Consider the following 16,865-nt stretch of genomic DNA (forward strand, 5'->3'; position numbering starts at 1 on the left):
GTAAGCTCATTAAAGAGGTGGCTTGCTGGATCGATCATGTTGACTGCCATCATGAGTGACGGTTATAATAGTGACAAAAAATTGTTCTAAAAATAATTTTATTAGACGGGATTTTCGCCCGAATAAGTTAGAGTTCCTTCGAATTGTGTCAGTCTTGAAGTATAGCATAACACTCTGTCTAAAACATGAGGCTTGAGTGCATCAAATCATGAATTGACTTAGCAGTGTGAACCTTGGATGAGGTGCACTAGCGAGTGACTTCCATCCCCAATAATGCCAGACGAATTATTAATCTTGATCATCACTTTATGATATTCCAAATCGATGTATTTTTCAACATCACAAGGAATTTGAGTTAGGATAAAGTCTTGCAAAACTAAGTAGGGTCTTTTGAACTGAATCTTCAGTAATCTATCAGTGGTGCGAAGCGGCTTTGCTCCTTTTCAGTAGGGGCAAAAGGTTTGACCTTATAAAGTTAGCTTATAATGGACTTTTGTTTCACATTTTCAGAAAGACGACCTATCTGTATGTTTTCTAGATTTAACACGAAATCAGTAACCAGGGAATTCATATACTAATCTTCTAATCCAGCTCGAAATTTTTTTTGCTTAAAAGTAGATTGGGAGTTCAAGCAAATGTTAAATTAGGATGAAGTTTAATATTTTTGTGTTGAAACTTTCTATTTTAAGATTTTAGTAATCAATTATGCTATATACAAACGAATTTGTAGACTGATCTATACATCAATGCTGATGTGGACGATTTTCTCAGATGTTAATGATATATAAAAAAAATTGAGAGAGAGAGAGAGAGAGAGAGAGAGAGAGAGAGAGAGAGAGAGAGAGAGAGAGAGAGAGAGAGAGAGAAGAATAAGGAAACACAAAGAAAAGAAGATAAAAGAGGCAACGAACGTCAGCAAGCTTCACCTTCTCATCCCTAAGAAACTCTCCATCTGCATGCGAGTTCACAAAATAATCATAAGTTTTCATCTCCATATTCTCCATCTACTGCAGATTGCTAGTGGGATTTGTTGGATTGGTGATTGTTCAAAAATCCCTTAATCTCTGTTAAGGTGACTTCATCTCCTCACAAAGTAATCGTAGCTTAAACTTCCATGAAATCTCATCTACAAGACCAAAGATTAACAATGGAAAAATCTAAAAGTTAAAACTCCATTATTTGCAACTCAGGGTCCATAAAACCTAGGGAAAATAGGAGATGCATGTACCATTCCCACCTACAAATGGTACAAAGACATTATAAAAAGCAAAATAAAAATAAAAATGCTATTCTAACATGGACCAACTAACATTCCTGCCAAAATGGCCATGGAGACCAATACTATGTTACCGTCGAGACATGTTTTATGCTTTGAATGCTCTAATATTGTGTTGCTGTCGAGACATGAGAAAGAAGAAGGAGAAGGGTGCCGAATGGCTGGAGGAGTGTAGGAATGGATGAAGGAGAAGGAAAAATCTAATGAAAAATGTATGAAGGAGAAGGAGAAAGATGGTAGAAATCTCTATCATGGGGAAGGGGAAGGGAGAATGAGACACGAAAGGGGAAGATATTTTCTTTTCACTGTGCTAAACGAACCGTTTTACTAAATTGATTCAAAGTTACAAATCTATACATTTTCATTAAAGTGTAACTTTTCATGTTGGATTGGTATACGTATTGAAATGCAGAGTCACTTACAATTAGATTTTCCTTTTAATAATAATTATTTGTAATTTAGTTTAGTTTAAAATTTGTCTGCCCATAAGGCGTTAGAGGATGTAAATCCAAAGTTTTACACTGCCCTCATAATAGGAGGAACTTCCTTTCAATAATAATCTATGAAGAATAAATCCACTCAGCAGCCACTGCTCGGTGCACACAATGCACACATGACTTGTAGACCAGATCGGGTTCACTAACGCCACCAATGAACCGTCTCCCTCATTTCGAATCCCTAATTTGGGCATTAACCCCCCTCCTCCCGAGCATAGAAAGGACTGAGGGTGTCGAGGACCCTCAGCCCTCACAGTTTCATCTCTATCTCTCTCACAGTCTCTCTCTCTCTCTCTCTCTCTCTCTCTCTCTCTCTCTCTCTCTCTCTCTCTCTCTCTCTCCTCGCCCCATGGTCGTCTTCTACTTTGTCTCTCTTTCTCTCTCTTTGTCTTGCCGAAACCCTAGCCTCCTGTCACTTTGATTGAAGCTTTGTTCCTCGTGGCGGTTGTCTTCAACGTTTTCCTTTTGTCGTCAATTTCGGTTTTTCTCCATTACACACTCTCTATTTCGATTTGGGTTTAGAAAACATTATAGTTGAAATGGGTAAGTAAAATTATTTATTATTTATTTTGTATAGATAACTTCCTTCTTGATCTGCATGATGAGTTGAACCGAAGGGTTGCTTCTTCGCTGGGAGGCTTGGGTAGATGGACCAGTACGCGGGGGATTGCTGTCGAACGAAAAGGTGCTTTGTGGGTTTATTTCGAATGGAGATGTAGGCATGAAACCGTAATTTAAATTAGGTCAAAATGCACAGTTTTAGTCAAAATGAAAAAAATATATATAAAACTAAGAGAAGCCACGTAGTGTGTGCATTGTGTGCAAAGTATCAATTACTACGTGCATTGTGTGCAAAGTATCAATTCAATCTTCATGGTATGATTTTCAGGCTTAACATAAAATTCTCCCTGAAAAAAAATAAAAGATTGGATTGATCCTGCTCCGCCACCACACTGAAATACCGATTTATTCCTAATTGCCCGTCAATTTCTTAAAATACCCAAACCCCTAAACTCGAACATCCTACCATCCCAGTCGTTTCCGGCACAATCGCTGCTCCAACAATGGCGTCTCTAACAGCCACCGGATTGCCTAAAGCCCCAACGTCTTCCCCCAAATTCCCATCCACAACCTATCAGTTCCCACAATTCGTATCTCTGAAAGAAGCCCAACGAGCCTCTCAAAGGAGGCTCTTTTCCAAAACTGCCATAAAGGCCTCGAATCCAAGTGCTCCCGCTGGCTCTTCGCCGGGACTGTACTCTGCCCAGAAATTCGAGCTCACCGCTCGAAACGTAGACTTGGTTCTCGAGGACGTTCGGCCCTATCTCATCGCCGATGGTGGAAACGTCGACGTTGTGTCTGTCGAAGATGGCATCGTATCTCTCAAACTCCAAGGTGCCTCGTCTCTTCTTGTTTTTTCTTTTTCATATATTTTGACTTTATAATTTGATTGGCTGTTTGTTTTGATTGTCTTCGTCTTGAATGACATACTTTTGTTCATTTTGATTTTTGGGTAGTGAGTATTTTAATTTTGTTCTGGCGAAGCTTGTCCAAGAAACTTCGATGGCGTTATTTTAGAATAGTTTTTTTCCCTGTTTAAAATATGGACTCGGTAGCAATTAGTGTGATCAAGGTTAAGACCTTTATGAAAGATCACAAGCAGCAGTTTTGTCTCCATGTTTTATGAATTCATCGTTTGTCAGTTTGATTCATTTCGTGTCATAGAAGGCCGAGTCAAATAGAAATGAACACGTTATTAGTGAGAGGAAGCATGACCACAAGCTTGTGATTTTGGTTAGCTTAATGTGGTTGTAATGGATGCAGCGGGTCATTGGTACCGCTGCTCAACGAAACATAATGGAACTCTCAATACTTCATGATTGGGTTTATTATCTATAGGCAATACGCTTTAAGAGTTTTGGTCTGCTGATTTATTTCTTTTGTCAATCATTTTGACGTGAAATATGTTATTCCCAAGCTACCAGTTTGCTCAAAGATCAGATTGTCCATACGTTTGTCTTAAGGGGAGGTTTGGATTAAGAGTCGAGATGAAAGTTAAATAAGATATTGTTAGAATATTATTTTTTAATATTATTATTGTTTTGGAATTTGAAAAAGTTGAATTGTTTATTATATTTGATGTGGGAATTTGGAAAAGTTATAATGATTAGATGAGATGAATGAGGGGATTTCTTAATCTAAACTGGGCTTTTGTTTTGCCTTTTTAGATAAATACATCTTCTTTCTTTAATAATTAGGATAACATTTACATATGGCCGCACCTGTTTTGAGAGTTGGTTCCTGGACACACACGAACTGCATTTTTGGCACAGTAGATACCATCTAACTCTTATTGATTCATGCGGGTCATTTGGAAAGACAGGATAACACTACATAACTTGAATTGTGAAGTTTTCTTGCTGGAAAAGATATGGGAAGAAAATATATGATTCTTATGTTTTTTTTGTATCACAGACCTATAATTGTATTAAACTCATGTGACTTTCGTGGCATTGAATTAATGTGCAGGAGCATGTGGGAGCTGTCCTAGTTCGACAACTACTATGAAGATGGGGATCGAACGGGTACTAAAGGAAAAGTTTGGAGATGCAGTGAAGGACATTCGACAAGTATATGATGAGGAAGTTGGGGGGACAACTGTTGAGGTAACTTATATACCGACATTAGCTGATAAGGAATAAAAGACATGAGTTGAATTCCATCAATAATGACATTTCTAGATCTGAAACTGCAGTCGGTAAATGGTCATCTTGACGTATTGAGACCAGCCATTAAGAACTATGGTGGCAGCGTGGAAGTATTGTCTGTTGAAGGAGGGGATTGCCTCGTAAAGTATGTGGGGCCTGAATCCATTGGAACAGGAATTAAAGCAGCAATTAAAGAGAAGTTCCCGGATGTTGTGAATGTTGTGTTCACTGGCTAGGTTGCTCATAACCTTGCAGCTCAGCTAATTAGTTATATGTTCTGGCATTTTCATTTGGGTCCAGGATCACTTTGTTAGACATAGTTAAGCTGCAATCTCTGAAGCTAACCGGTCCAGGAATTGCATTATATATGATCACATTCAGTGCATGCAATGAAGTGAATGTTGGTGTCTTGTATCTTATATTGTATGTCACACGATAATTGCTGGCTTACAGTGCACATTTCAAGATTTCCTTCCTTAATAGACGAGATTTGTCATATATAAAAGACTGAATAAATAATGTTGTGAATTCCCTCTACCCTTATAGCCTTCGAACTGGATTTATTATCCCAATTGGTGCTTTTGGGTTTGTAGATGTCGGTAAATTTACAGAGAAATATTGTTTGTAAATATTTTTGCTCCATATTGTGCACCTTGGAAAGCTCTAATTTAGTCGACTGTTAGAAAGCTTTAAATCTCGTTTTTATTTAGTTATAACTCCTCACGTGATAAAACTACCAATGGATTCAGAAGATTTCTTTTTTGGTAGATGGCAGATCGATTCAATTTTGTTATAAACTAGACATTAATCACATCAAAGGCGCGAGTCAGGGGTAAGTCCTTACAAAACATGTCTCTATGGGCTGACATTATTGTCTGCATCAGCAGTAATACTTGATTTCAACCAGCAAGATAAATTGATGAAAATATTGTGCATACTTTGGTGCTGATATGATCTTTTTAATGATTTATTAGCGATTTGATCATTGTAAAAAGGCTTTGTTAAAAGACATAGTTAGCAATTTAAATTTCAAACAAACCATAGGGGACTAGTTTTGTATTTGACCCTATTATTTTTGGTTTGAAGTGTCCAAAAATCCAACAAACTTCGCCTTGAAAAGTTTGTACATGATAGCAATGTGCCTTTTGAGTTGTATTGTTAATCTGGAATCGGTTTAAGCTTTTAAACAAGCTCGAGAGGGTGGGGGAGGACAGACTGAAGGTTTACAACAGCAAGAAGGTTGAAAAAAGGCGCTCAGGAACTCCATTTGCCCAAATGTTTGTGAGAAGAAGATCATTTTTTTTTTTTTTGATAAGTAAAGAAGAAGATCATTTAACATGCATAATTTGTAAGAGGGGCTGAAAAATCCAAGCTCTGGCTGATTTGCTCCAAGTTTAGTGACTGACTTTTCCGAGCCCAATTACAGGAAAGACGCAGCCTAAAGCCCTCTCCTTGAAATTAGTTTTTATTTTTTCATTTTTTGCTGGGATCTCCTGGAAATTAGATGGATTTGAGAATAGTTTCCTACAACAAATGGAGTGTGAACTTCCTCCTTCCGCACTTGGTTAATGAATGCCGGTGTGCATCAACATGTTGAAGAAACTTGAAAGTATAACATAGTCTGACAGCAACATTAACAGGAGCTCTATTCCGCGAGACTGACAAAGGTTAACAGTCAATACATCTTCTAAGAGGGAAAAAAAGCTTAGAAATCTCATCAAATGAGATAGACTCTTCTTTTTATTTACAAAATCTCACCATCCACAAAGATCTCTTGTTTCTCCAACTTGCTAAAAGCATTGTGGCATAAACTCAACTAAGTTACGATGATGCACGGACTAAACTTTTCGCTACAAGGACATGAGTTGGTCATGCGTTAGTGCTTCAACTTTTGCTTTTCAACAAAATTCCTTCAGTGCCTACAGAAAGGCTTCTGCAACGAAAGCTTCCTTCAGCCCAAATTCTGTACCCTACAATAAACGTTTCGCATGTATTCTACATTCTACTTTGTGGAAAGTTCAATTTGATTCTTCACTTATAGATCTGTTGCCTTCATTTTTCTAGGCCTTTTAGACTGAGCTGGCGATGATGGAGCTTCTGATGGCCTTCCAGGGGCCTTGAAGGTACAATTACAGAGAAAGATTAAAATACAATAAGCAAAAGAGTTGGGGATGAAAACAAAAATCATTGGACAATATGAAGCAGACAAATGGGTATCTTCCGTTTCTGGTCCCGTTTGCCAACCCTTTCCCCTGAAATTGCAATTAAACACATAATAAATATTACCATAACACTCACTTGTCTCAATATGGAAACGAAAAACCATGCTGCTGAGCATTTATACATTATACAAAGTCAGATGGAAGTGTCTAATATTACCCACAAAACTTGTGTCTGGAACAAAGGTCCGATCCTGATCCCCAACAGTGTGAACGCTGTTAGAATTCTAGAATCAAAAGCTCAAGATACAGAAACCAACCAAAACGAGAAAGGAAGAAAAAAACAGATTAATACCTTACGTGTGCGGGGTGCATCAGCATACGAACCATCACGAAAAGATGAACCTTCTGCCTCCTTATATTGCAACTGAAAATTGAACCTTCAAGTGATTAAATCCAAGGAACCCAACAATTGGGGAGAAGTAAACACTTTTTTTTATAGGTAGGGGAGAAGTAAACACTTTTATATTATCATACTTTTATTTCCGCAACAACACTGCCATGTCTATACTAGGATGGTAAATTACTAAACATTATTCATACCCTTCCCAAGTAGGTCTATATTCCTACCACTAGTCCCTTATATTCCTACACATTATTGTGGAATGAGAAAATCTATAACCCAAAACATGTAAAATCCTCTCTCTCTCTCTCTCTCTCTCTCTCTCTCTCTCTCTCGTGCACTTTATTTTTTATTCTTTTACTTTTGGGGGGAGGAGAGTTGGTTTCAATGTTTAATTGGCCGTAGAACTTCAACAATCTTAGCACTAAAAGTCAACCAGAGGAATAAAAATTAAATAGGGAGAATGAGAAGACAGTTAGATGAGGTCAAGAAAGGAAATGTTAAAAATGAAAAGAATTCAACGAGTAGTAATACCTGCTTCTGAAGATTAAGTAGTCAGTATTTCTCTTCTCAATTCAAGATGCTCTGCACAAACGGCTTTGGTTGGAACTCAGGGTTTTAGATTGACCTGGTAAAGATAGGATAACTATTGATACACCTTTTGGTGATTTAAATAGAATAGAGAAAGATAAAGGAATAACTATTCGCAAAGCAAAATCACTACTTAGCAACTGAAGAAACATCTAATTATTGAAAATATTCCCGTTAATAAAAGATATAGTATGGTAAGGTTTTAGCTAACTTAAAAAGAGCTGTAAGAAATTATAAAGCAAGAGCACAAAATTGTCTTTGTATGTTTTCTGGTCTTTATAATTATCAAGAAAAATATTATTAATCTTATTTCTCATTTTCAGAATTGTTCTCTAAAAGAGTATACCATTTGATAGGGGAGTGGGGTGAAACAAAGAAATTCAGGTTGAAGGATGGTAAAACTATCATAGATAAAATCTTAATCTAACCACCCCTCGGTATTATACAATCTGCCAACATATAATACTGCAAAGAAAAAGGTATACATACAGCACCAACAACTCAGGGAGCAGAAACAAACCCCAATTTCTAGTAAAGTTTGCTCGACTCGCTTTATAGTCCGAAGTCCAGCAGATGAGCTTTCAGCTTGCACCATTTGGTCAAGTGCATAAGTTCTCAGATATACTAGAAGCTGAAAAATTCTCAGTCAGTTGGACAATTTTTTCAATGACAGATACAGTTGGGCAACAGCCTCGAGGCAGACAAACTTGTGTAAACAGCATTAAAAAGTGAGGCAACATCCAGCTCAAAATTTTACTTCAATAAAATTTAAAAAGAAAAGAAAAGCAAAGTACAACCAAGTGTTTATATAAAAATCAGAAACAAAGTTCAATTTCAGAAGTCCATAATAACTTAGAGCCGACCTTTATTGCCAAGATAACGTGCATAAATGCCAACACACAGATAAATAGAGTGAGAGCATAACTGACAAACAGACTATTAATTTACCATACGAAGAGAAGCCAGAATAGAGGCATTGCCTACCATTGAAGTTGAAGGTGCAACTGCTGCAGTGGGAAGCTCAACATTGGACAAAGGTGATACAGTATCACCTGGAATAACAGCCCTCTCAGCACTTTCTGGACCAGCATTTAATGGGAAAGACAATTCAAACCCTTCGCCTCCCTGAAAAGCAGAAAACTAAATAATAAACTAACCTGTAGAACACATGGACATGCACCACGAGGACACATGCAAATACAAGAACATAGACCTTCCTTTATATTATTACAATATCACAAAACATGATAGCTATAAACCTCTAACAAGAGATCCATTAACAACCATTCACAACACTAAGATTAATAAAACGACAAAGGTGATTAAGCAATCGGATTCTATATCCCATTCAGTTTTTTACTAGTAATAAAAAATCTTATCAAGGAAAACTCTACTTGTAACACCAATGATGTAGCAGTGGCAATCAATCCAATCATTTTTTTATGGTTAATGTGACAGCATATCAGTGACTAGCATGTCAACGACATTATGTGGGTAGTACACTTGGTGTTACGAGTAGCAAGAAATTTATTAATAAAGTAAAAAGCTTAACCTGAGTATACATGAAGAATACAAGAGGAACACCTAGTTAGAAATAGAAAAAGAGAGAATAACATCATGAAAACTCAGCTCATTACAGGCAATGGAAACTGCCCAAAGGAATAAAGTATTGAAAAGGAAGTTTCAAGCTCTTCCATCGTCCACAGTTTTACCAGCAGAAGTATAAGTGATGGTCCCAACAACAAGAAAAACATGTAGAATCTGGTTAAAAGGCAGAAACTAGAATGCTTATGACATCTAGTTAAACACAAATAACAGTCTCATCTATGTAAACTTCCAATTATTCAGTAACATATTCTCTAGAATATTTAAATCTTAGCAATGATCAACTAACTAATTTCATAAGTCATATAGTTCCTGATATAACAAAAAAGAAAAATTGAAGCATTTTGGTTGGACAGGCTTTAAACTAAAAGATAGAGGCAATGGATCTACAACATTGAAACACTCCATAGATGCGTAAAGCTCTCTACTTCTAACCCAATATGGGAGCTTTCAGCTTTAATACCACTTATGAGAAAACAAGTGCAACAACCAGGGTTAGTGGCAAATTAAATGTAATCTGGGTAAAATTGTCTCCTCTTTCATCCGTTGCAGTGGATGTCACCAGATACTGAAAAAAGACATAGTAGCACATCTAATTCAATGCTTTACCCTTGCAACCATCCGTGACTCTGTTAATCTTTTTGCTTCTTCAAGAACCTGGGGAAAGGCACAGTGAACAACCAACAAACAAGTTATTAAACAACTCGATCTCATAACTGCAAATAGGAGATTTAGAAATGCATATAAAGGTTTAGACCTCAGTATCTTTTCACTCTTGCTGTTTAGTTTGAGAGAGGACCTTAGATAATGCTTGCTTGCGTTTTGTCTCTTGTGAAACATTGTAAGGTTCCTATATCAAGGAGGAATTGAACAATGCTCTGATATAACGGACCTTTTAATTAACAATATACAGTCAAGAAAAGGGAATAAAAAATTTAGATCGACATATAAACCCTAGTTAGATTTTTGTGCATATATTGCAGTAATAAAGCTATCACACCTTAACAAGTGGGTGGCCAGAAATGTCACCAGGAGATGGAGCTCTAGCACTCAATATAGCTCGAGCCACTGCACACAGAGAATACCTAATCATCAGGAAAAACATTCAAGAATGTGCTGAAAGAAAAATAGTATAATGTATCCCAGATGTCTAAATAGATGACTCAAGCATAAATTAGAAACATTAAATCAGCAGCACCAAATTTAAACAAACAGAGCATGATCAGTACCACTGTAGTATCGATCTTTCAATTCCTCCACAGTCCAAGATGATGGGAACCTGTCAGCTATCACAATAAAACGGAGGTCAAACTGTTGGCACAACTCAAACAACTGATCTGTCGCCTCCTTGGTCCACACCTGACAAAGATTAAATATGACGAGAATTTAGGTACTAGATCCAAAACATGATGCTGCTATAAATCCTATGATGCAGAAATTATGTATTGATACCTAGCCACAACTCATTAAGTGGCACAACCGAGATGAGAATTCAAACAAAAATATTCAAAAGGTTAGGTTGGAATCATTAAACCAAAATGACTATATCTGACAGATACTGAAGTTAAACACTGCAATTTCAGCATAATGCTGCGAATGAAGTTTAACAGGTATATAAAGTTTTAAAGCAACAGCATGACATTCACAATGAAGGCTTAAATTATAATGTTTTAATTTATATACCTATTTTTCTTCCTAATGAAAAGAAATCTTGCAATTGAGTAGAGAAAATAAAATTGACAGATGAATCTTAAATTGATACCTACAGGATCAGTCAAGTACTTCTCATACTCCTCATCTGTGTATTTGACAATATCAACAGACTGCACAACATCACATAAACTAAAAAATTCAGTTACATGAAAAGAATAGGTTTAATGGAGCACGTTTAGAAGAAAAACCAATGAACCAAAAAAAAAAAAAAAAATTGAAAGAAGAAAGATGAAGTAGAGTAAATGTCCTTTAAAATCGTTGCACAAAGATGAAACAGATGTGAATATACCTTGTTGTACTTGGCAAAGGAATAGTCACCTGTTGGCGGAATACCATTTACAACTCTGACCTGCAATGTGAAACAGAAGTTAAAACAACTTTAGTGCTCCCTGAATAACAATGCAGTAATGTTCAGTAGAGAGACAATGATCCTGACATACAATAACCTACCCAGTGATAAAGCTGCAAATTATCCTTTCGAGCAGAATTTGTAAAAGGAAGCCACTGCCAAGTGATCTGGAGCCAGATTCTCAAATTAGTTAGAGCCCGCATCCCATAAAATTAACTGACAAACATAAAGTCATAGACACGTGCATGTAGTAACAAACTATAAATAATAGCACAAAACCTACATGCAATTATTTTTGGGTAGGTATAGAACCTACAGGCAATTGAGTGGGAAAGATAGAAAAGCCATAACAATTGAGAAATATTCTTGTATTATTTTTTTTTATAAGTATTCTTGTATATTTTCGTATCAAAATTTTTTTTAATAAGAATATTCCTGTATATCTATCTTCACTTAGTATAGAACCTATACGCAAATTTTGAAATTCTCTTCTTCCCCATATTTCTCAATTTAAAATATTATACAGCACTGACCTAGTTATGCATACAAACTGAACAAACATGATACGAAAAAATTCATTCAATCCGAGTGACAACTAACAACTGGAAATCGAAACTGTGATAACCCCAGTTTTCACATCATCTCCATGATTCGGTCTAGCACACCTCAACTCTTGGTCGAAGTTTAACAGTAATAACAACAAAAGTAGAATATCTAAAATCCAGTATCAAATAATTAGCCATTCAACAATGTGGCACATAAAAACCCAACTCCTATTAAGAGAGAAATCAACTTCACGAAAAAACCGATTCAAGCTCAAATCAACTTCACGAAAAAACCGATTCAAGCTCATTCCCAACACAGTCTCTCCTTACATACTTTAACACCTCTATAAAAATATTTAAGAAATTGAAGAAATGCGAGAAAATTAAAGACCTTCTCGTCCGGAGGCCGTTTCTTCAGTTGAGACGCATCTATCGCCGGCTTAGGGGGCGCCAAACCACCCGTAAGCGCATACACCTGCCCCGAGAGAAAGTTAGCTAAATTCACAAACATTACACGAACAGAAACATTCACACATACATTTGCACATTTATATATATATATATATACCTCGCGTGAAATGCCACCGGGTTTTCGCTGAGAGTCCTTCTGGGGTCTGGGTTTTCTCTCTTGGGGTACTGAGTTCTTGGGTAAGCCCAGAATGTCCTTGGCATCCATTTGCGCAGAAAATCCTCAAAAACTTTAGGGTTATGTTTGACATTCAGGGAAAGTTTTGAATTCGCAGATAATTCGATCTCAAAGCACATCAAGAGCAAGAACTATGTTTTCATTTTATCACAGTAGTATTTTCTTTCTGATCCAAAAGGCTTGGATTGGGAGATTAGGGTTTTGGCTCGAATCAATTAGGGCTTGTGTAAGACGAGCGCGAAAGCTTGGAGTAAGGAGATGAAATGGAAAAGGAGCTTGCTTATTAGATCACGTGCGGGTGACAAACCGCGAGTTTTGTTTGACCCGTAGTAAAATGTGTATAAATAAAACGGCGTCGTTAGAAAATGACGTCGTTGATTCGCAGACATGTTCTGGGCTTGGGCCCTATTTGTGTCGGGTTCACACGGATTGCAGCCCAACTTTTTTTGCCCTTTTTAATGGTTGTCTTAAAACCTTCACCTACTCTTCAAAAAGCCTCTGGTCCTTCCTATAATCCTCAGTCAGAGAGTGCTCCCCACAAACTCCCCTAAATAATGACGAATAACAGATTTGAGATAAAAATGAACATTTATAATGAGTTATTTACTAAGAGAATACACTAATTTTAATATAAAATAATTATCTATAAATAAACAATTTTCTTCTAGTAATTTCTTTCTAGCACAAGAAGATCATTGATTTGTGTATCATTTGCATTAGTAATTTCTTGTAATTAGCCAAAACTAATATATCGTTACCTCAAGTAACTTGTGCAAGCATACATTAAGAAAATTGGGCTACTTGTTTCAAATTACAGTTTTCATGAATTGCATTTTATTGAGACAGATCATCTTCTTTAAACTACAAATTATCTCCCAATTTCAAATACACGGATAAATCACGACTAAACATCAGCAAACTAGACAAGACATAAAAATCGAGATCAGTACTACATTTTCAATTCCTTGTTACCTTGTACACTAACGAATATGCTCCAACTATATATATTTTATATATATATATATACCGTTAGTACTATGTTTAACTTAGTTGAAGACATCAATAAAAGTAAAATAATTGTTCAATGTTTGTCAAACTATTGCATGTTGTTAGTTTTAAACAAAGAAGCAAAATAGAGGAAAAAATAGGGGAACTCTTGAGAAATCTCAATCCTTAATCACAGATTGATTCTATTGTTATATTCTTCATCTTCTATTGATCATGCTTTTATAAGCTTACATAGAGACTCACAAAATTCATTTAAACAAAAATACAACTTTCCAAAAACAGCTAACAATAGCAAACACTAATAATAGTAAACTAGAAAACTGAAGAGATTCTTAAAACATAAATTAACTTCAATACTCCTCCTTCATTTATTTTTCAGTTACACCAAGCTGTGATCTAAGAAACTGAAACTTGTATTGAGGGAGTGCTTTAGTAAAAATATATGCAATTTATTCTTCAGACTGACAAAACTTCATCTCAATTTCTCCATTTGATTCCACTACACGTAAGAAATTATATTTAATAGCTATATGTTTAGTTCTACTATGCTGGACAAGATTTTTGGCAATTGTAATAGCAGATTTGTTGTTACAAAATATTTGAGTAGATCCAAGTTGCTTTTCACCCATGTCTTCAAGAATTCTTCTTAACCAAATGGCTTGGTTTGCAGATCCAGCAACAGCTGCATACTCAGCCTCAACAGTGGATTGAGCTACATTTCTTTGCTTTCTTGAGCTCCAAGAGAATATAGCAGATCCAAGACTGAAGCAATACCCTGAAGTGCTTCTCATATCATCATACGAGCCTGCCCAATTATTGTCAATGAAACCTACCAACTTTATACTTATGTTTTTTCATATCAAGTGCCAAAATTGATTGTTCCTTGCAAGTACCTCAAAATCCTTTTGGTAGTGCCAAAATGAATTTGACTAAGACATTGCATAAACCTTGAAAGCAAACTAGTAGCAAATAAAATATCAAGTATGGTATTGCATAAGTATAGCAAACTTTCCACTATACTTCTATATGTTGATTCTCCCATAATTGTCAATTCTCCCATACCAGGCTCATGGTGCCTGTTTTAGTCCATACAAAGCTTTCTTTAGCTTGTAAACTTTGCCTTCTTCTTTTTCAAACCCCTCGGTTGATTGACATAAACCTCTTCTTCTAGTACACCATTTAGGAATGCTGACTTCACATCTAATTGCAAGATTTTCCAACCTTTTTGAGCTGTAAGTGACACCAATGCTCTAATTGTATCCATTATTGCAACATGTGCAAAAGTTTCATTGTAATCAATTCCAAATTGTTGCACATATCCTTTAACTACCAATCTTGCTTTGTGCTTTAATATTGAACCATCCAGATTCAATTTGGTTTTATAAATCCATTAACTCCAATGACATCCTTGTTTGCAAGTTGAGAAACCAACTCCCAAGTTTCATTTTTTTACAATCATTTTTATTTCTTCTTTCATAGTTTTCTGCCAGACTTCTTCTTTTGATGTTACAGCAAAACTTACAGGTTCAAGAGTGACATAATTGCACTGCTCATACACTTCTCTTAGCAATCTTGTTCTTTTTATGGGAGATTCAGGAGATGACTCTTCATCACTGTAATAAGAGGATAATTGATCAGCAATGGAACTCCTAGTTTCAGTTTGTTGAGAATCTTTGGCTTCAACTTCTATTTCTTCTTCAATTAGTGAATCAACTGGTACTTCTACACTTTGTTTAATCACTTTCTTAGCTTCCCAATCCCAAGATGCATTTTCATTGAACCTCACATCTTAGCTCACAACCAGTTTTCTTATTTTCAAGTTGAAGATTTGAAAACCTTTTGAGATGTTGTTGTATCCCACAAAAATCCCTTTTTCTGCTTTCTCTTCTAGCTTAGTTCTCTTTTTGAGATGGAACATGAATATAACAAATACAACCAAACACCCTTAAAAAACTTGTAGAGGGTTTAATTCCACTCTAAGCTTCAAAAGTGTCTGACTTTCAATTGTTTTTGTAGGCACACGATTGAGTAAGAACACAACAGTATTTACTACTTCACCCTAGAATTCTTAGGGCAATTTTTTCTCAAGTAACATGCATCTTGCCATTTCCATGACTGTTATATTCTTTCTCTCAGACACTCCATTTTGTTGTGGAGAATAGGCCACAGATAGCTGATGTTCTATCCCATCAGCTTCACAAAATTTTTCAAATTCTTTAGAGTTATATTCATTGCCTCTATCACTCCTTAAAGATTTGATTTTATGGCCAGACTGCTTCTCAACTAGCAATTTGAATTTCTTGAAAACTCTAAAAACTTCAGATTTTTCATGAAGGAAATAAACCAAAATCATTCTAGTAAAATCATATATGAAAAGAATGAAATACATGTTTTGATTGTGAGTTGAAGTCCTCATTGGTCCACATACATCAGTATGAACCGGCTGTAATTTTTCTTCAGCTGCTTTCTAAAGGGAATGGTAGTTTGTGTTGCTTTCCAACCATGCACCCTTCACATACTTCAACTTCTTTTTCCAGGAGAGGTAAATCTCTCATCATCCCTTTTTGATGCAATAATCTCAAACAATTGAGATTATAACACCCAAATATCTGGTGCCATAACATTGTCTCATCCATTGTTGCCACCATAGTCTTAGGAAAGCTCTATTGAATAGGAAATTTTCTACTTCTCCCAATTTTTACTTCAGTCAATTCCATTTTATTTTTTTCATCATATGTCTTACACAAATCATTCTCAAAACACAAGGAATAACCATTTTCCATCATTTGACCAACACCTAACAAATTTTGATCAAGAGAAGGAACAAGTAATACATTGTTAATAAGCTTAGTACCTTTCTTTGTTGAGATGGCCACTGTGCCTTTTCCTCTAGATTCAACAAGTTCTCCATTTTCCATCTTGATTTTGGCTTTAATAGAGGTGTCCAATTCAGTAAAAATTATTTCATCAGAAGCCATATGGTTGCTACAACCACTATCAATAAACCAGACTTTTTTTTTCTTGAGTGAGGGCTTGACATGCGAAAAATAAATGCTCATTTTCTTCAGAATAATGAGCTTTTTAATTGTTTTTAAATCTACAATCTTTTTCCATGTGCCCAAACTTTTTACAATTCCAATACTGAGGCTTCCTCGACATGATAGCAATTTTTCTCCAAGTGGTTTGTTTTTTTGCAAACACCACGTGGTGGAAATTTTTTCATTTTTCCTTTCAACTTCCCTTCTTTATAATGAGAATTCTTTTTATCTTTATGAGGCCTTTTCTTATAATCTTTTGTTTTCTTATTCTTCAGATTCACTTTGGATTGGAAAGCATGCTCCAAGGAACCATCACCCCTTCTTGCT

The 16,865-nt window shown here is 35.9% G+C and overlaps 1 protein-coding gene and 1 pseudogene across 1 annotated transcript; one reads left to right on the plus strand and one right to left on the minus strand.

Annotated features, from left to right (window-relative positions):
• Positions 1-2,614: 2,614 nt before the first annotated feature.
• Positions 2,615-5,123, plus strand: LOC122317461 (nifU-like protein 1, chloroplastic). Its single transcript, XM_043134570.1, has 3 exons — positions 2,615-3,168; positions 4,303-4,439; positions 4,529-5,123. Exons 1-3 carry the CDS (start codon positions 2,838-2,840, stop codon positions 4,715-4,717), a joined length of 657 nt encoding a protein of 218 aa, XP_042990504.1. The 5' UTR covers positions 2,615-2,837; the 3' UTR covers positions 4,718-5,123.
• Positions 5,124-6,103: 980 nt separating this feature from the next.
• Positions 6,104-12,792, minus strand: LOC122317134 (annotated as a pseudogene).
• Between the last annotated feature and the right edge of the window lie 4,073 nt (positions 12,793-16,865).

The sequence above is a fragment of the Carya illinoinensis genome, chromosome 7 (assembly GCF_018687715.1).
Source record: "Carya illinoinensis cultivar Pawnee chromosome 7, C.illinoinensisPawnee_v1, whole genome shotgun sequence".
Taxonomy (NCBI): Eukaryota; Viridiplantae; Streptophyta; class Magnoliopsida; order Fagales; family Juglandaceae; genus Carya; species Carya illinoinensis.

Coding starts and splice junctions, on each gene's coding strand:
- LOC122317461 (XM_043134570.1), top strand. CDS start 2,838: ATGGCGTCTCTAACAGCCACCGGATTGCCTAAAGCCCCAACGTCTTCC. Junction 3,169..4,302: donor CGTATCTCTCAAACTCCAAG/GTGCCTCGTCTC, acceptor ATTAATGTGCAG/GAGCATGTGGGAGCTGTCCT. Junction 4,440..4,528: donor TTGGGGGGACAACTGTTGAG/GTAACTTATATA, acceptor CTGAAACTGCAG/TCGGTAAATGGTCATCTTGA.